General features: G+C 43.9%; 1 protein-coding gene across 5 annotated transcripts in view; it reads right to left on the minus strand.

Annotated features, from left to right (window-relative positions):
- Window positions 1-251: 251 nt before the first annotated feature.
- Window positions 252-20,740, minus strand: part of GPR45 (G protein-coupled receptor 45) — a 40,932-nt gene continuing 20,443 nt past the window's right edge. The window contains exons 1-3 of one of the 5 annotated variants that reach the window (XM_048857051.2): window positions 19,474-19,619; window positions 19,210-19,366; window positions 252-11,250 (exon numbers count right to left, since the gene is read on the minus strand). In XM_048857051.2, coding sequence (XP_048713008.1) covers window positions 9,857-10,972 — 1,116 coding nt within the window. In that variant the 5' untranslated portion in view covers window positions 10,973-11,250; window positions 19,210-19,366; window positions 19,474-19,619 and the 3' untranslated portion in view covers window positions 252-9,856. Of the gene's footprint in view, window positions 11,251-13,029; window positions 13,112-18,909; window positions 19,146-19,209; window positions 19,620-20,740 lie in introns of those variants that run through there. The other 4 variants (XM_048857041.2, XM_075130301.1, XR_007357526.2 and 1 more) reach the window with 4 other exon arrangements.

Consider the following 20,740-nt stretch of genomic DNA (forward strand, 5'->3'; position numbering starts at 1 on the left):
CTTAAGAATGTTATCTTGAGAATGTTGGACAATGGAGCCCAATAAGACTGACTATACATTTACCCATTGAAGGCATAGGATTTAGTCTTTTAATTGTACCAGATGCTAGAATTCATTGCTTTGCTATATGTATGCCATCTGACACCTTAAATATAATTTTAATCTTAATGAATAAAATGATCCTTGGTTGTATTTACAAAGGGAAAACACTGTAGAACATTACACTCTATTAAGTAATAGCCAGCGTGCTGTCCAGTTTTGTTTCCTTTAATGCAAAAAGCTGAAATTGAAAGAGATAGGAGTAGTAGGAATTGCATAGTAGATTTCAAAGCTGGTACAATTTATTTAACAAACAAACCTAGAAGCTATCAATTAAAGGGTATTGTGAAAACTCATCACTCCTTATTCTGCTCTTGACTAGGAGAACATTAAAGAGCACTACATTGAGGAATAATTAAGTGTCTTTACATAATGTTGCCACTAAAAAAATAAACTGAAAATGTAAAAGGACTGGACAGTCTTGATCATAATAGTAGCATCTTATACTTCAAGACCTAAGGACTGCATAAGGAAGAGAGTTCTCCCCAGTGTTCATTGTACAGGTTGCTACGTGCATTTCAACATTTCTCTGAAGCATCAGATATACTTACCACTGCCACTCAAAATGGGGTGTAGCAAACCCTATCTTTATAAGAGAAAAAGGCAGAGTGTGTAGTGTAGGAAGAAGAAAAATATAGGAAAGGTAAGAGTTACTTTTAACAGAATCAGTCCTTTATGCAAATTACTTGCTTTATTAACTTCAACTCAAAATCAAAAGTGAAGAGAGGAAAAGGAGGTAAGAAGGGGACAAGCTCAGAGAAAGTGGGGCAAACTGCTGTGTCTGTTCCATTTTTTTCCCTCAGCAGTCAGTCCTTCAGAAATCTGCAGCTATTTCCTTAAAAAGGGGTCCTTCACATAGCCGCAGTCATCCCCATAAAGAGTCCTAGGTGCACCAAAGCTGTGATCCAACGAAAGCTCAGGGCTCTCAGCCAAGCCCCAGCAAATGATCTTGTTAAAACTCAGTGCTTAGTTTGCAGTGCTGAGAACCCAGGCCCTCCAAAATGCAGAACAAGATAACCTTCTATTCCCCTTCTGGGGGCACTAGCAGTAGGCTTGCCTTCCCTAGACTTTCCTGCCCAATGTTTGGAGGTGAAAGGGACTATTGCAGCCTAAAGCGAATTGTTTTTCCCTGGTGCTGTCTGATTAGGGATGTCAGTCCATACATGAACACAAGGGTGTTTACAGATGGGAAAAGTAGTAAAAATAAAACTAGCATTTGTCACCCAACCATATTGGTGTTACTTTTTTTTCCCCCCTTCCTGCAGCAGATGGCCACTGCAGCATCTGGAGGTGGGTCGATGGAGGAGTCATTGTTGTCCCATGGATGTTTAAACACTTCCAGGAACCAATGGCAGTATTAGCTCCAAACTTTTCTGGTCAGCAGGGTTGATCTTAATTTTCACTGCATCATTTGCTTTGTATACCACTGTCCTCCCTGGGAAGTTTCCCCACGCCTCGAACACAAGTTCCAAACTCACACCACCAGAGGAGCAGGATCACGACACCCAAGCCAGCAAAAACAACACACAGGAGTGCATCGTCTCCAAGGACTTCCAGCATTTACATGGTCACTAATCTAAAACACAAAGCAAAACAAACCTTGCCCCTCCCTGTATAGTGGGAGGTATTGTTAGACATTTCAGCTAAATTTATATTCTACTTAGACCCATGTGGGTTTGAGTTTGTCTCTCCCCCCCCACCTTTTTCCCCAGGAGGGGCCTCTTGAACTTTTAACTGTGCTTTGAGCACCCAGTTGAGGCTCGGCAAATTCATCAGCCCTGATTTGCTTAGGGCTTGCGGGGGTTGGCATATGACAGTTAATTTTGCCAGTGAGTACATATTTAACTGGGGAATGGGCAGTTTTCAATTATACGGGACAATTGCACCAGCTATTCTCAATGCTGCAAAGCCCAAACTCGTGCCAAAACCACCTTTTCACAGGAGTGAATTCCATCTCTACCTCAGAATCTTGGAGGCATAAGCCATGGGCTGGAGCCCCACGCCATGGTTCTGACTCAGCACAGCCCACCTACTCCTGTCTGTAGTTGCCAACTGCAGCACAAATGACTTTCTCACCCTTAGATATGCAAGGGCAGGGGCTTAGGCTTGCTTTAACTGGACCCTGGCTTCCTGTTGCTGAGAGCCCCAGTCCAACTCTGTTCCCTCCTTTAACAGTTCATGCAGCGGGGCTGACTTTTCTGGAAACCCCTCAATAAAATCTTGGGAAAAATTAACCATTCCCCAAAAGGATCTAAGAGCAGTAACATCCATGGGACTTCGTAGTTTAAATATCAGCTCAGCCTTCTGTTGACCACGGGGGTGCCCCCTCTTGTCCCAGGGTTGCTCCAAAATAATTTACCTGCTAGGAACATAACAGGGCTTTCTTTGGGCTAACCTTTAACCCAGTTTCCTGAATCTTTTGTAACACTTTGTTCGATACCTCCAGAGTCTCTTCCCTGGTTTAAGTACAGATCAGGATCTCATCCACATAAGAAACTACACTCTCAGGCATCCCATCCCACATCTTGACTACATGGGCATGACATTTACTAATTAGGGGCATTGTTCCAGCCCATGGGAACTCTGGCAAAACACAATTGCTTCCCCAAAAGGTGAATGCAAACTTATAGTAGCTGTTCCAATGTAAAGGGATAGCAACAACAACAAAAAATGGCTAAATCAAACACAAAAAACCACTGGGCCCCTCTTACAATGGAGGCCTTTACCTCCTTATACTTGGCCACGATGGGAGCCATTGGCAAGGTCACCTGGTTAAGGGGACGGAAATCTACCACAAGCCTCCAAGTCTTGCCATCTCTCTTTAGGACGAGCCATAAAGCAGCGTTTAGACTTGACTGTTCCACTAAAACTTCTTGGTTCAACAGTCCATCAATTGTTTATTTCAGGCTGGCTTCTACCTCCTTGGGACACGTATACTGCTTCTGGAGTAGGGAGATTGGGGCCTGAGACTTCTGCATCAATTTTAACACATTGTATTTTATTTTTGGCCTGCACCTCTCGGGAGGTTTCTGTACCATTTGGGCTACTCCAGTTCATCAGATGCTTTAAGGGCTGCTATCCAGCAACTTGTTGACATTTCCACTGGTTCCCAGTATGTACCAGGAGGCAGTTCCCACAGAACCCTATTAGCAAAATCAATCAGCACTCTTAGTTCCCTCAAGGCATCAATTACCAGGATCCCTTCCCTTCCCAAATCCATTAAGCCAAATCGCCCTTTTATTTTTCTTATTTCCCCATGCTATATGGAATTTTCCTACAACAGGGGACAATGCTTTCTGCATCATTAAATCCCTGTCAGGTCTTAACTCCAGCTGGAGGTTCAATCAGTTTCTTATTCTGGGTACTCATCAAGGAATAAGTGGCACCTGTATCTAACAAAAAATTCTGTACACACACCACCCCTTCAAATTTCACATACACCATGAACCTCCCGATTTTGGACTGATAATAAACAATAATCTGGGACCTGATCCTTCTTTTGTTAATTTACTATTTCTCTTAACCTTTAAAACAAAACACACACACAAAGAAGCAGCAGCGAGAGTGTGTGTGTGTGGAAAAGAAGCAACGGAGGGTGGGGAGAGGGGGATATAGAAAGAAGCATGGGGGCCGGGGGGAGAGAAGGGTGTGTGTGAAGAATGACTTAGGAAGGAAAACCTAAGCCACAAACAAAATACAGCCACCAACAACAAATCTAACAAACTAAAGAAAAGTGGGGCTCTGTGGGTCCAAGCATCTGGGAATCCGTACCCCTGTCCCTATCCTAGCATCAAGAGGAGAGTGGGGGTTGTCACCTGCTCTTGCAAATTAATATGCCTTTGGGCACCTTCTAGGGTTGCCAATCCTCCAGGCATATAAGAGCAGGTGAAAACTCCACTCTCCTCTCGATGCTGGGATAGTATAAGGGAGCCCTACAAAATCCTCTGGGGTCATGTATTCCCTGATCAAAGCCACCCCAGCCACCAGAGTGAGACAGGGATGCCAGCTACCCTAGCCAGCCATCCCAAAGCTGTACTCCGGTTTAACGGGCCAACTGATTTCCCTGCTTCCCTAGCCTGGTCAAGGGAGAAGGGCCTGACCTCTATCATCTTCCCTTCCTTGGTTACTCCCTTGGGGACCAATTTTCCTTATTATGGTGTTTATTATGGAGGCTATGGGTGGGGGCATCTGCAACTCTGCCAGTGTTTCACGCAAGGGACTATACAGGGACGACCCAGCAGGGCCCAAGGGAAAAGGAAGCTCATGGGACCATCCCTCTCATCATCATAAGAAGGATACAAGTCAGGGTCTTCCTCTAACCCGTTGACCCTTCCCGGACTACGACTTCCTCTAATCGCAGCTGCTATTCCCTTCTGCTCTCCCCACATGGCTCTGAGAGCACAACAGTGACTCTTACCTTCCCCCTGATCTGCCTGGATCTTATCCTGGGATTGTTCAGTAAAACTTTCACCTTGCTGCTATCAGTCTGCTTCTGCAACTCAAATACTTCCTGCTGCAACCCCTCACTCTCTCTCTCTCTCTCTCTCTCTCACTGTCGCAGGCTTGCTGCTGTACTGTCTGAGGCAACGTGGTTGCTCTGAGGGGATCTGATTCAGCTTTCACGCTGGCTTTCACTTTTTCTAACTCTTGCACCCTCTCCTTCAACCCCAATCTCTCTTTGTCGAATACTGTCGCTGCCATCCACATTCCCACCCGGACCCAGCTTCCCCATTGCTTACAGAGCTCCAGGGAGGGTAAAGACTGAGCTTCCAAAAACCATTACCATGTTCCTGTACAAAATCAGTCAAGCTGTTACCCAACACCACGCCGAGTGTCTCCATCTTTCCAAAAGTTCCCTTTTCTTTGGGCATAAGTTCTCTCTCAACCAGGTCACCGACCTGAGCCCTGTCAATTGACACGCAAGTTACAACACAGGAAGTGTAGAGAGTGACCCTGTCCTGCAGTCCTCTAATCTCTACTGTAACAAAACAAACTGTTTATGCCCAGCATCTCCTTCCTCTCAGCCGTCCTTGCTGTGGCCTCAAAATCTGTTACGTGGGGCTCTCTAAATGCAAAGCACTCAGTAACTTTACTCTCTGCAAGGCAGTAGCAGAAAATAAACCAAGGGAAATGCAGCACCTCCCTCTGCTATATGGCTGGCATAAATCACACAAAATCAAGAGCTTTTACTTAAAGCCCTCACTTTATTAGTCTCCAGCACTCTCACCAGAATGCCTTTACTCAAAGTCTCTGCTTTATTTAGTCTCAAGCACATACAAACACAATAGGTTATACATAAGGCTACGTTTTAGTCACAGGGATTTTTAGTAAAAGTCATGGATAGGTCATGGGCAGGAAACAAAAATTCATGGCCCGTGACCTGTCCATGATTGTACTATATACCCCTGACTAAATCTTGGGGTGGGGAGGGCAGCCTGGGGATGCCGCAGGTCCTGGGGAGGGTGGCCCATGGGTCTTTGGGGCAGCGGGGGGGGAGGGGGAGGGGGGGGCTCCCCAGGACCCCTAGTGGTGCTGGGCGGGGAGGGGAGTTGCCAGGGTTGGCAGGTTCCCTACCTGGCTCTGTGCCTCCCAGGAAGTGGCGACATCTCTCAGTTCCTAGGTGGAGGCATGACCAGGCAGCTGTGTGTGTTGTCTCTGCCCCGAGCACCAACTCCACAGCTTCCACTGGCTGGGAACCATGGCCAATGGGAGTTGCGGGGGTGGTGCGTGCAGGCGGAGGCAGCACAGAGATCAGCCTGGCCACACCTCCGCCTAGGAGCTGAGGGATGTCACTGCTTCTAGGGAGCCCTCCCCTCCCCCCGAGGAAAGCATCGCCGAGAGCCCTTACCCCCCACCATGCCCCAGCCCCAGCTCTGAGGCCTCTCCCACACCCAAACTCCTGCTGTTGCTGTGGGGAGAGGGCATAGTGGCTCAAGACTGCTCAGTGGGGCCAGCTGCACCAGCCACTGCAGAAGTCACAGAGGACCTGGAAAGTCACAAAATCCATGACTTCCGTGACAAACTCAGAGCCTTAGTTATACAGCACCCGCAAACACTAGTTACCTACGGCCTAGAGGGGTCACAAGTGGTCAAATGACAAGGTCCAAGTGGCCAGCTATCCGCCTGTCACTGGGATTCCAAGAGATGTCCAGAAGGTCAAATCCAAATTCCTCAGACCTGTCTACCCCATTTATGTTAGTAACAGCTACAATTACACCAACAACATGTCAATCAAAGAAAAAACATTAAGCAAGCATTTTTTAAGCCATTAGTTTTACAGATGTGTTTTTGCAGAGTCTGCAGTCTCATGTCCGTCTGACCCCCCCCCCCATCAGAAGTCAAATATAGATAGCCTTCCTGTTTTTCACAGATGCTTACCCAAGCATATCAGAGAGGACGTAGTATCAGGGGGTAGCCGTTTTAGTCTGTATCCACAAAAACAACAAGGAGTCCGGTGGCACCTTAAAGACTAACAGAGTTATTTGGGCATAAGCTTTCATGGGCAAAAAAAGCACTTCTTCAGATGCATCAGAGAGGACATAGACTCAGGCACATTCCATGTGATTGCTGCCTCCTCCCTCCCAGCTTTGCCTTAGTTAAGCTAAGTTCCTGCAAAGGCCTGCTAAATGCAATAAGCAGAATAATTGATAGTCCATCCCAATTATTGGCAGTGGCTTGGACACCTAGCTGGTTGCTAAAAACGCCTCTCATCACAATAAGAAAAGGAGTACTTGTGGCACCTTAGAGACTAACAAATTTATTTGAGCATGAGCTTTCATGAGCTACAGCTCACTTCATCGGATGCATTCAGTGGAAAATACAGTGGGGAAATTTATATACACAGAGAACATGAAACAATGGGTGTTACCATATACACTGTAACGAGAGTGATTAGGTAAGGTGAGCTATTACCAGCAGGAGAGCAGGGTGGGGGGAGAGGGAACCTTTTGTAGCGATAATCAAGGTGGGCCATTTCCAGCAGTTGACAAGAACGTCTGAGGAACAGCGGATAGAGACTAACACGGCTGCTACTCTGAAACCTCATCACAATGCATCCCTTTAAAAAGGTTTAGTCTTTAGGATGACATTAGCTGTGACATGTCCCTATCTTGATGCTCATGAGAGAGCAGGCATCTGCTAGTCACTGCTTTAGCTCAAATGGTGGCAGTCTTTGCTTTGATGTTGAAAGTCCTCTGTCTATCCCCACAGACCTAGGGAGGAGGGACTGTTACAGACACATGAAAGTAGCTCTGTCTTCCTAACCATAGGACGTGTAACTTTTCAGGAAGAAACTGCAACTGCAGTTGCATTATGTACGTGCATGCCTTGGTGTTTTCAAATCAGTCAGCCAAATGTCCTCAAAGCTGTGGATGTCACCTTTAATACCTTGTCCTGTGAGCCAAATTCATACATGCTATCAATCTACAGTTTGCTCAATCACATCATTATGCAGCAGCATTGCAGTGCAGTGTGCTGATAGGGTCAACGTGATTGTTATTTCATATCATTGCTTGCTACTTATATGATGTGCATTTGGAAAAGGCCACTGGCTCCAAAAGACCTTAGCATTGGTCCTTAACTTGTTTTTGACAGCTGGAGCTGGTCTGGCCATGCAAATTTTGGGCATTGCATTTGCATCCAACTGTAGAGTAGCTCTGGCTATGCTATCTTGCAAAAAGTGTGAGGTTAATCATATTTTTTGACACTTGCTTTCCAGGCCATCAGCTATTACACTTTAACATTAACCCCTATGTTAGAATGATGTTCAGATAATTTGGAGTACTCTACTTTTCTCCAAACCTATAGTTTTAATTAGGTATAGATTTTAAACATATCCTCCATTCTAACGGGACGGTAATTGAAATTTTTTTTTTTTAAAACTGTACAGCCTCCCTGAAATCAGACATTGCAGCCATTTTATTGTAACTATCTAATTGTTTCTCAGTACTGATGCAACCTTCCCCGCGAGAGGGGATACAGAAAGGGGCACCTCTGTACTAGAGCTGAGACACCCTGTGGTTGGCTGCTTCACCGATTTTAGTTAGTAGTAACTTTATAGTCTTTCTATAACTAAGGTTGTACCACAAGGTTTTCCATTCTTTGGTTTTCCACTGAAGTTTGATCACTGATCAATAGATCCCTCAATGTCAGATGTTTTCTTGAATTATTGTACCAAGTCTTAAATTGTTCTTTTGGGGGGAAAAGATGATGGCAGAACAACTCCCTATGGGGAAAATGGGATTTTAAAAAAAAAATATCTGCCAATCCTAGTTATGTACCTAACATGAGGGAAGCTGGCTTTAGGTTGTAAGAAACAGGAATACTAGGCAGTTTTCCATACAGCCTGTTTGCTCTCTCAGCAGCTTTTATTCATGAGACGATGCTGGTCTGACTGCATGGACTGGTAGCACTGAATGGGACTGCTTTAGAGCAGTTTAGTTTGTGCATTTGAATCTTTAACAAAACAGGTTATTGCAAATTAACTTGAGTGCACCAAGTCTAAGCAATTTAAAGGCCACTGCTGGCATGACAATCATGCATCTGCCCCAGCTGTTACTGTCATACATAACAGCTGATATGCACAAACAGGGTCATGTGGACTAAAGGTTTCCCTTGCTGTTCCTCCTCCTACTGTGAGGGAGTCCAGACTTTTTCCTTTTTCTCACTGCTCTCTCGATCCCTCAGAGCAGCATATTGCAGCAGGCAGCATGAAGGAAAAGCTAACCAGCACTGGATGCTTCATATGGGTTCTCTTGCGCATCTACCTCTTGTTGCCGTTTAGGGCCAAGAGGCACATGCACCACCACCACATTCCCTACGCAAGGGACAGGATCACGGAGAGATAACACGCATGGCATGCGTGGAAGGACCAATCTTGGGGTGAGATACAGGATACAGCTTGACAAACTGGGGAAGTAGGACAGGACCAGAGGGCAGTGACAAGGAAAATGCTGGGAAGGTAGAACTGGAAAACAAAGGCCTCTGCAGGGGGAGAAAGAACTAGGTCAAACAAGAGCGATGAACACAAAAGGAAATGAACGTATGTAACCAAGAGAGGAGAGAATGCTGAAGATAGAAATAAAAGAAGGATAGGCTACAGGTCAATGTATGAGATTGGAAGCCAGGACTTCAGCACTCTGTTTCTGGTCTGCAATAGAGTGGCAGTGTCCCCCGAGACCGCCTTTATGTGCCTCAGTTTCTCATCTGTAAAATGGAGGTAAGAGCCATCTCACAGGTATGTGTTATATTAAGATTCTCTGATGGAAAGTGTATACAAGTGTAGATGAACAAATTAGGTAATAGAAGACAAGCACAGTGAGAAAAAGCTCCTCCATGAAAAATCTCACTTGGGGAGCTGCACAGGACATGACAGCTATGGCTATTTTAAAAAATGAAAAGCTACACAACTGTTAGTCATTGTCACAATATAAAAATGTGTTAGTGGCCATATGCACCCCACCTAGTACCAGCTTCTAGAGCTATTGGTGTGTGACTATATATTTGGTCACAAGTGACATTTTTACACGGCACCAAGTATTGCAACATTATTGCCCCAAGTGGTTTTAATTGAAGCAGTACTAATGAGTTATTTGTAAGCTTGGGGAAGTTAGAAATACAATCTTAACACACAGAACAATGGAGCACAGCATCCTTTTAAAGATTTGTGACAACTGCAGAAAGTAAATAGTAGAAATGAACTATTGCCACTTTAACCAGTCCTTTCATAACTTTTCCCTCACTGGCCCACAGCTTCTTCCTAAACAGCTGACTGGGTCTCACTACAGATGTATATTGTACTTGGCTGGATTCTCCTCTTTGTTCGTCCAGGCACTTTAGGAAGGATCTTGAATGTTTTAGGCATGAACTCCATGCAGGCCTCACGGAATTTCTTGATTCTCCAGCAGTAGACGACAGGGTTAAACACTGACTTGAGGTAACTCAGCCACAAGATGTAGGTGCTGGTGATGTAGAAAGAAGGGCTGTAGTAGAACTGTCTGCTAAACACAGAGAGCAAGCTGAACACGGTGTGTGGAAGCCAGCAGAGTGAAAAGCCAATGAACAGAATGAGAATTGTAGTGAAGGCTCTGGTTTTGAAGCTCATGTCCACATTCATCTGCTGAGGCTTCTGTAGTCCCATGAGGCTTAGTTTGCTCACCTGGCCCAAGCAAAGGCTCTCAGCATGGTTGTGGATCCTTAGGGCATTGCGCCGCACGGTATTTAGAATGCAAAGGTAAGAATACAGCATGACACTGAAAGGCATGAAGAAAACTGCCACAACTAGCATCACGGCATAAGCTCGGTCAGCAGGAAATTCAGTGTACCCCAGAACACACTGGGGAGCCCGGGCTGGTACTTCCACAAAGGTCCGTCCAATCACTGAAGGAAAGGAAATGCAGAAGGACAGTGCCCAAGACATGGCAATGAGGACTTTGGCACGGTGAGGGTTCAGCTTGTCTTGCCGCTGAACAATAATTAAGAAACGGTCCACACTAATGATCAAGAGTATAGAGACTCCTTCCAAGACAAATAACCAATAAAGCATAGCTGATATCCTACAGAAGTGAGCTCCGAAGTTCCAGTTCACTGTAATAATTGTAACTGCAGTAAAAGGCATGCAGAGCAAAGACAGCATGATGTCAGAAAAGGCCAAAGTTGCTAGCAGCAGGTTGATGGCTGAACGCATGGCTGCCTTCTGGTAGACAATGAGGCAGACAATGGCATTACCAAAAAATCCAACGGCAATCATGAATACCATTATTATTACCAACAATATCCTGAATGGGGCAGGCTGAGCTATGTAACTGGAGCCTATGGATGGGGTACTCTGATTGAGAGCAACATCACTGTCTATGGGAGTGTTGTTGCATGCCATCCCTGACAAACATGAAGTGGGAGAAAGAAGAGCTAAAAAGTCTTCCTGTTAATGCTTTGATTGTTGCCATTTTTTCATGTTGCCTGCCAGAAAAAGGCCATGGAGAAACGTCTGCAGATAGCTGTGGTAAAATAGAGATCTGTCTTTGAGGAAATATTTTTCAGATATCAGGAGGGCTGAACAAAAGCTAATATTTAGCAAACAGCAAGTAACTTCAGGGTTTATTGGAGTTGGAGTTGAATCCATCTTCAAGGACATTTGCTTGGTGAATCTCTGACCTAGAGAAAATAGGAAGGTGAATCACAAAAGTCACTCTCTGCATCTGTTCAAGGACCATGGGATACATGCAATGATGATGAATAAATTCCTTTAATCCTTATATGTAAAGATAGTCAGATGTCCTAACAGCACATGCTTCCAGTGTTCGATAAAAGAATTACATTTTCTAGTAAGACCACCAATAGATGCAATATCAGTTTTATTTATTAGATACGCTTAGACCCGCACATTACCTGGTCAGAGAAAACAAATGACTGAAGTTTCTGGATGTTTGAATGATTTTTCAGGTTTTCACTTATCAGGTCTTATTTCAAAGTTTCTGTGGTCTGCTCCACTATCTCTATTTATCAAATGGAAGGTCTAATGTACTTCTTCAAATCCTTCCTGAAAACATTGTATGGGTTAATATTCAGCCACTAAACTCCCCTGCCTACTCCATTGTCTGACTGTTGGTAGGATTAGGAATGCTAGAGAGGCCACATACTCCTTCTGTGGTAATATGCACCATAGAAATGCCTATGGAGAAAATAAATGACAAATGGAAACAAGAAAAATAAGCCCCTGGAATGTCCAGAAGACACGTGATTACAAAGGAGAGAGGAAGTTACCTCCCTAAATTTATTTCTTATTCCCTGTCTCATCTCACAATTGTGCCTTCCCTGCCCTTCATACCTGGGTGCCTTTTAGCTGTTTATGCACTCATGTGTAAAACAGCACGTAATCCAATACTACACTGAGCTAGATTCACAAAAGGACTTAAGCCCCTAACTGGCTACTGTTCACCAACACATTTTATGTACACACACACACACCCCACATTACTAAAGTGTTATGCACCACTAATACTGTCCACATGGTATTAAATATGAATGCTTTGTGTAGATAGGCTACCTGACATATATCATGTTCTTCCTGTAATTCTGTTCACCTATGCCAAGTATCCCACAACACTTCGCAAAGCTAAAGTCAGCTTTGGCACTGGAAAACAGGAAACCTGTTAAAGGCAATATACAGTTGTGGTTTGTCCTGGTACAAGTATGGAGATATCTGCATGGGCAATTAGTTTGGAATACAGTACCCAAAACAGCAAAGGAAAGGTACACCATGGTGCCAAAAGAACACAACAAAAAGCTGGTTGGTTAGATTTAGTCTCAGGTGACACAGCGTACTCTCTAACTTGTAAAGAGGTTACTGTATTTATGTAGTCTCACATGTATGATATGGGAGCACAACTGTGAACAGTGAACTGCATGTCTTTAGACAATAAGTGAGTGGAGCTTGGTTATTTGATCTCTTGAACTTTTTTAATATTGAACCACAAGCTTAGTCAAGATCATTTGGCTATATTTTGAGAAATACAAGTTACGAGCCTAAATCCCCAAATCAGGCCTGACTACGATTCAAACCTCCCCGCTCAGCAGCCTCCAGACTTTGTAGGTGCCTAACCTCTCTTGGCACCTATATTATTGCACTAGACATTCCCTAGGCATCTATGGTCCCACATCTGCACATGCTCACTGCAACTCCATGCTCAGTGTCCGGTTGCCTAAGCCCCAGAGTGATACATGAACTGGGGGATGATAGGGCATTCCTCTACTAAACTTGCTTGTGGGGCCGTAGCTGGTAAGTGTGCTCAAACTCACCTAGTGCATCAGGTTCTATAGGCACGCTTACACAAAATGGTGAGGGAAAGGAGGGGAGGGCACACCCCCTAACTTTTAGTCCAGTGGTTAGGGTACTCACATTGGAAGAGACCCCGGCGTCAAGTCCTTCCTATCTGTGAGGAGAGAGGATTTAAATGGGGATTTGCCATCTCTTAGCTGTGAGGCTCCTTTAGTCTCTCCTGCTGAAGTTGTTCCACTGTGGATAAATAAGAGTCACTGGCTGAGTGCGCACACAAAAATGACTTTTGCCTAATGGTTACTGCACCCACCCCGGATGTGGAAGAGCCATGACTGAGCCCCCCTGTTGTGATAACACTTATTGTGCCCAATAGGACAGCTTCAACAGGAGAAATTGAGGCCACCCACAACAGACTAGCCCACAGCTCACGGGTTAGGGCACTCAACTGTGCTGTGGCAGATCTCAGTTCAAATCCCAAGAGAAGGGGCTTGAACCAGGTGTATCTTGACAGTAGAACTGCAGTCAGCGGTCCTGTCGGGACTATTTTTTGACTGGACAATAGAAATTCAAGGAGTTAGGCTGGAAGAAATTAGGCTAGAACTGTCTGGAGGGTTTAATAAAGTTACACTTGTTCAAATGAACCTACATTCAGCATCTCTCTGTGAAGGAAACAGCAGCTGAGTACCCGGAGCATGGGACTAAAAGTTGTAAGGGAGGTCTTCCCTCTCCCATCTGCTGTGTGGAAAAAATCCACTTTAGGTACCGATCTCAGTTGTAAAGCTTCGGAGTTAGGCACCTATCTCCCTGACAGGGGTGGGGCTTAGTGCATACCCCTCACAGTGGTGTGCTGGCTTTTGTGAATTGCCCCTTCACCATCTAGGGAGCTTAGACGCCTAACTCAAGATTTGTGATCGCAATGTGTTCCTGTGATTTTTCTAGGCACCGAAGTACCTTTGTGACTCTATGTTTAAATGATTCCTTGGGATTTGGAAAGATTTCCAGTGGTAGCTTTACTTCTAACTGCAGCACCCTTCCAATTATTCTGTTAATATTTATTCAGGGTCCTTCCCTCTGCTTTGGTGGCTGTGCTAGCTCATAAACAAGTGTTAAATATTAGATAAGCCTGTGTGTACCTTCCAAATGACGGACAAACTTTTGTTTGAGTATCATAACTGGAAAAAAAAAATGAATTTCCAAACCCGTAACTACAGTCTGGGAAGAGCATTTGCTGTCCATAAGTAAATGACTCAAATGTCTTCCCCATTGAGGTCCACTATATTAAATGGATCCATTAACAGTGTTTCAAAATACGTGAACACTCTGCACAGGCACACACATCACCATAGGCTCATTAATTCATCTTTTGTAAAAGTCTAATATGACTAATTTCAATGCCACAGCAAGAATTTCCAGTATTTCACCTCATCTATATTGTTTCCAAGAACTTGACATTTCAGTCTGAGTTACTAGTGCTTTATAAAGACAGAGCAAAAATGTCAGTCTGCTATCACGGCCATTTATGCACGAATCACTGGAGTTATTTTTAAAAAAAAGCCATGAATAATTTGCTTGGTCTTCATATTTTAAATTATCCTTTTTAAATGTTCAATACTATTAAGATCCCCTTTGTGAGGCCCCCAGGTCTGCATGAGGATGGATGTCTGTACCACGCCCTCATGTACCCATGGGCGGGGGCTGACAGAGCAAGATGGAAGGTGGGAGCACCAAGTCAGTACAGGAAATAAAGTACAAAAGTTGAGTAAGGTGGAAGGAAGGAAAATGGCACTAATGAAGCGTGAAGGGGGAAAGTCTCACCCCACAGGAGAAGAAAAAAGGAGGAGAAGAGAGATGCACAAGGAAGGAAAAAAGGGGAATAAAGAAAAGCATGAAGAGGTATGTGTGCACATGCACACACATACCTCCTACCAAGCACATGCAGACACACCGTAACAACATGAAACTATTTCTCCATACCAGACTGTGTTCTAGGAATGTCTTTCATGGCTAGAGAGAGTCTCTGAGCAATAAAATAAAGTTGTCCACCATGGCCAAATTAAGTTATTTTTTATGAAAAATCATGGCTATTTTGACAAAAATGGAAGTTTTTGCAAGAAAACAATTAGTTTTCATTGCTATTTGGGTGGATTTAATCAGAAAACAACTTTTGATTTTCGACAACTGAAAATGGCTTGTTTTTGTGATGAAAATCTAGGGTTAGATCTTCACCCCTGCTTTGGTCCCTTTATGTCATATAGATGGGATGGAGCCACAAAAAGACTTTAAAAGCCATTTTCCAGGGAGCATTGCAAGGATTCCCCTGCATAGGCATGGTGGAAGACAGGCAGCCTTCTGTGTACTTCTTCTCAAGGCTGGGTACAGGGAGTATGGTGCGGTTGTGATGGGGGCGGGGGCAAGGTGGGCAGGGGATGCAGAATACAGCACTTCAGAGCTTTCAGCCAGCACTGTAGCCCATAGGACAGCCCAGGAAAGGCTAACTTTAGGATATGACTTCACCACCATGTGAAGGTATGACTGTAGCAGTGGTAGGTAGGCATACCCAAGCTAGCTTAAAACTAGCTAGTATGGGTAACAAAAGTAGAGAAGATGTGATGGCACAGGTTTCAGCACCGACTGGTAATTCAAGCACATACCCAGGGTCCTCAGTGGGCTTGTACTCTGGCTGATAGGCCAAACATAAGCTTGTGTCACCATAGCTTCACTATTGTTGTTACCTGTGCTAGCTCCATTACAATCACACCTTCAAGGGCAGTGAAGTCATGTCCTTACACAGCCCATGCCTGTGGCTGCTCTAGCCTCCAGGAGTGCAGGATGAAAAAAAAAAAAAAAGGTTTAAAGCACCTAATTGAAGCTCAGCACAGAATCTCAACTCTAAACTCTTATGCAGAATTTTAACGAAAATGATGTTCTTTGATTTTGTTTTGCTTTAATTTCCTAAAGCCCATGAACTATATTTTTCAACCAGTAATCTTGTCCATATTGCTTTTGCTGTGGTAATGGTCATACCAGAACACTTGTGTCAGGCTTTGATTACAATACAGTTTTTTGAACGGTAAACCAGCCCTCAATCTGAAAGTGCTTGTACCCTCATCAATAAGAAAACCCCTCAGAGTTGACAGCAGTTGATTCTATTATTGCTGCAGATTCTATCTGCTTTCTTTCCTCTAAAATGTGTCTTTTCTAAAGGGGGGGGGGGGAAACCCACCCATGCAAGAAAAAATTGTTACATTGTGGAACAGACTTTACCGCCTTGTCTTTTGGACAGTATGAGTCAATGGGGGTCTGGCTGCTCTCTGCTCCACCTCTTTAAGAAAGTTGGTGAATTGTCTGGATAAAAGTAAACTTGCCTGGGACTCTGCAAGAAACTTCTCCACCTCTCCTAAGGGCCCTTCCCTAGTGCTAAGGGTAGCAAAGGTGAACTAGCTTGATCATATGATTTGTTGGCAGTTGGCCTTCCTGGCTAGGGGAGTAAGGATTCTGACTGAAGACTATTCAATAAAATTTTAAAAAGGCTGAAGTGGCAGTATTTCATACACTGCATGAAAGGAGTCTTGATACTCCAGCTAATAGATTGTAAATTTTCATTTCCCAACCCTTTCATTTTGCTCAAGTACTGAATTCAAGATATTCTCTCATGGTCTGATGCTATGAGGCACTCGGTCTCTTGCAGGCCTGAACTCTAATTGCTTAGTGTGGATCACTTTTGTTTTGCATATTAATGTAAGCAGGATCTGAAAGAACTCTCCCCTGACAGCTATCTGTGGAGGGGGAGAGACTTCAGGAGCAAACTATATTTACATGAACACATCTACTCTGCGAAGGTATTCAGCAGACAGAAGCTGTGTTGCTCAAAGTGATCAGCTTTGGCTGGTGTTGGGTTACAAATCATTGTAGTACTGAATGAGGGGTAATGTTATTAATGTTAACTTTATTGTATGAGTAAAGGGGAGCAGAACTGTGCTGAGCCGGTCCTGATTGAGGGGGTCACCCTCAGTTGAAAAGAACTCGCTAAGCCAGGGGCTCGAATGCCAGAACCCTGTGAATGTAAGAGGGGTAGAGACAGGTGTCCTAGCCAGGAGGTGTGGCCTCTCCCTAAGGGTCCCCAATCTGGTTTAACCTGTTCCTCCCCACTGTTCAAAGACAGAGCTAAATAGGCTCCATTAGGAGTCTTTTGTTAAGTACTCCCTAGAGCTGAAAACACTCGTGGGACAGCATTTCTGCCCAGCTTGCTTCACTAAGGCTATGTCTACACTTATTTAAAGTGCAAAAAGGTCCTTTTTTTGCGCTAAAACCGCGGGAGCATCTACACTTGTTAATGACTTTTTGCAGTGAAGCTCAGAAGTTTCACCACAAAAAGAAAGCCACCTTCACGAGAGGCATATAGCTCTTACTGCTGTTCTTTTTGCGCTGTTGTGAAAGTGAAGACACAGTCTACCAGCGTAAACACCTTTTGGCCTCCAAAGGATATGAATCAATGGGGGTCAAAGTTCCAAAAGTGACCACTCTGGCCAGCATCTCCGCTGCTCTGATGCCAAGTAAATGGATGTCTGCCCCTCCCACCTGTAAGCCCCAAGAAGTTTGAAACTCCCTTTCCCTTTGCTTGTAGATATGGCAGGGAAAGCAGCCAGACAGCAGGGAATTTTTTAAAAAATGCCACGAAAGAAACAAGGAAGTAATGGGGCAGCACAGGGCACTGAGCAGGGACCCAGAATGCCTTCTGCTCACCCCCACCTTCCCACAAGACCTATTGAGAGAGCTGCACTGTGGGATAGCTTCCCTACAGCGCTGCTCTCATCCGCGATGGAAATGCTGGTAGTGTAAACACTCTCTGATGCCTGAGGAACTGAGTGAGTACACAAACCAGTGCTTTACTTTCACCGGTTCCCTATCACTGGTGAAACTTACAGCACAGAAACTCTGTAAGTGTAGACATACCCTAAGAGCTGAAAGTCATTAAGAGCTGACAATCACTAAGAGCTGGGTGGACTCTCAAGAGACTGACCTGCCCAGGTCACAGAAGGGAGGCAGGTGGCAGAAGGTGACTGGCGAGCAGAGAGGAACAACAGCTGCCTGAGCAAGTAATATGCAGTTAAAGGGACCTTTTCTCCCAACTCTCTTTAGGGTTACATATTCAGCATAGATTTTCTCAGACATTGGAGAGTGGCTACTGGAAGTAGGTGTAAGTTACATCAGTTAATGTCCCCTCTAAACTTACTTAGACTTACCTCTAAATGTGGCTCATTGCCATTAATTGTCATACTTACTTGACTTCAATCAGCCACAATAATATAAGTTAGAAACAGAAAACACACATCATCTGCCAGTGCAGGAGTCTTACAAACAGTTGATTTTCTTGTTCTTTGTTCAGTCTAATTTTCTACGTCTCAACTGTTGGAACTTTTTCTTCCCTGATAGACCTCACTGCCAAGAAATATTTTTTTTGGTTTTCCAGTCTGAGTTTCCTTTTCTTAATTTCATTCTGCTACTCCTAATTATGCATCACCCTTTCCATCCTCAAGGTCATTGACTGCTCAAATATTTGTAGACGCTTTTGTTCCCCTTTCCTATCCTTAATGGATTAATGTTGCAGTGGTCAGTGAACAGTCCTCTTGCAAACACAGGACCAAAATACATGTCTTTTTTGACAGTAGTTAAGTACAGGAGAGTTGAAAAGAAAACATACTTTGGCATATATTTTATAAAATGAAGTATTCATTGTAACAAGATTTAACTACTAAACCAAATGTTATTTCAGGTAGGACTGAATGAACCGCCTACTGAAATTTGGGGTCTCAGATAAATTTACTTTGTTACGCTTCAGTCCTCATGCACTAAATCAAGTAAATACATTACGTGTTCCGAATGTCAAGGGAGAACATAGATGAATGGTCTCTACTCACGCGGCATAATTAATTTCTATTACTGAGAGTTCCACACATGACCAGGACTGAAATATTACCCCAGAGTCTGGTTTCACTCCACTAAGGAGTAAGTACTCTATAGTAATTTATACTTACGCCCACTGAATCCATTCCACAGCTCTAAATAGAAACAAAAAGAAATAAAAATAAGATTCCCCAGGAGAGTGCACGATGCACGTTTCCTCTGCAATGTGCTGCACCAGAAAATGGCAGCAGTTTTGCAGCTAGCCAGACTCCTAGAAATTTAAAGATGCACTAAAAGCAGTTGCAAGTGATGTGCACCCACATACCATACCATAGAGGGAAGCAGCTGAGAGTTAATGTCGTCTGAGACTGCACTAACTCCTCTGTAGATCCTCAGCTCATTGCCGCAGGGACTGAACAAAGCCTGCCTACCTGGTTCCCCGCCCTGGTCCATGCTCTCCCCTCATGGGGATCTAGAGATCTTCAGATAGCTCTCTTCAGGTCCAAAGATGGAGGGAGATGGTGCTGCAGGGGCAGCTGACACTTCCTTTTGCACAGAAGAGGTCTACATGTGGAAGAGACTCTTTTCCTGTAAATCACAGGGGAAAGTTTACTCTCTTGCTCTTCTATACACAAACACTCTCAAAATAGGGCTCTCATTTGCTAAATCTAGGAATTAACCGATATCTTCCTTACTGTCATAGACAGAACTGGCTCCCTGAACGCAACTGCTGTTCTCAACCTTCATCTCAGTTGTTGCCAAGGAAACCAGATCAGTACATTCACAAACAACTTCGTATAACCAGTTTTGCCCCGGGAATCTTGGAACTGTTTCTCCCCACCCCCTTTGCTGAGGTTCATTTATCTTAGTTGATTATACCACTTCTGCAAGCTCCCTTTATATGGGAACAGCTACAAGATGCACGTGAATACATCAAAATGTACAGTGAAACAAAGAGAGCGAGCACATGTGTGTACATGTGCACCATCTACCTTTTTTTTCTTTTTTTAAACTCTGGCTTTTTCAACCTCAGTGGAAGAGGGTGGTTTGGGTTGAACTGGTTAATAAGCCATGATACTGGCAATGCAAGAAATTTCTCAGTAGTACTAAAGCAGTAGAACACCAAAGATTCATCAACTTCAATCCAATCCACTTAAAAAAAAAAGATTTATTTACAGTACCTAAAATATAAAAAAGGGCAATAACAAGCCTATTTAAATTAACTTGAGACAGGCTTAATGCCATCTAATTGCTGCACCTGTACCAATGGCAGAAGGAAAAACATAATTAAACTTCAGAATTAGAAGTAAACAAACAATCTAATAATAACTAGATCTCCAACAAACAGAAAGGTTATAGAGGATTCACCACAATCTTAGAGTCTAAATAAGTTTTTGTGAAAATGAAAACAAGGTTATAGAGGCAGAAAAAAGTAATCAAGCAATGCAATGCAAAGAATAAATGAATCATCCACATATGCTAAGCCACTGTGAGGATGGTGGGAAGCTAAACAACAAAAAGATGGTTTGATTTCAGGGGAGTGAAGGCAATGAAGTTGAAACTACCGTAAGCAACCTCCAGGGACCAGCAAAAACAGTTGCCTAACACGGATGGTTTAACTAAAGGCTGGAGAAGATGGAACTGGAAACCTTCAGGGTACTTTAAAGTAGTTGCTTAAAATACCTACTGAGGTGGTTCCTTAGAGCAAGTTTCACTATATTTACAGCAAGAATAAAAATGGCACCTTATTTACAAGTGGATTACACTAGATGACCGTTAGACAGACCACCTATGAAGACTGAAATGCATGCAAGACATTGAAAAAAAAATGTTTGGACAACGTGCTTCTTGCCAACCTAACTGCATATGGCAGTTCTACTAAGCAATGAGCCTTCTTCAGTTGCCTTCTTGTAAAAAAGAACCCCCATGGTTTCATGGAGTCAGAGTTTTCCTACCCTCTAT

This window comes from Caretta caretta, chromosome 1 (assembly GCF_965140235.1).
Source record: "Caretta caretta isolate rCarCar2 chromosome 1, rCarCar1.hap1, whole genome shotgun sequence".
Lineage (NCBI taxonomy): Eukaryota > Metazoa > Chordata > Testudines > Cheloniidae > Caretta > Caretta caretta.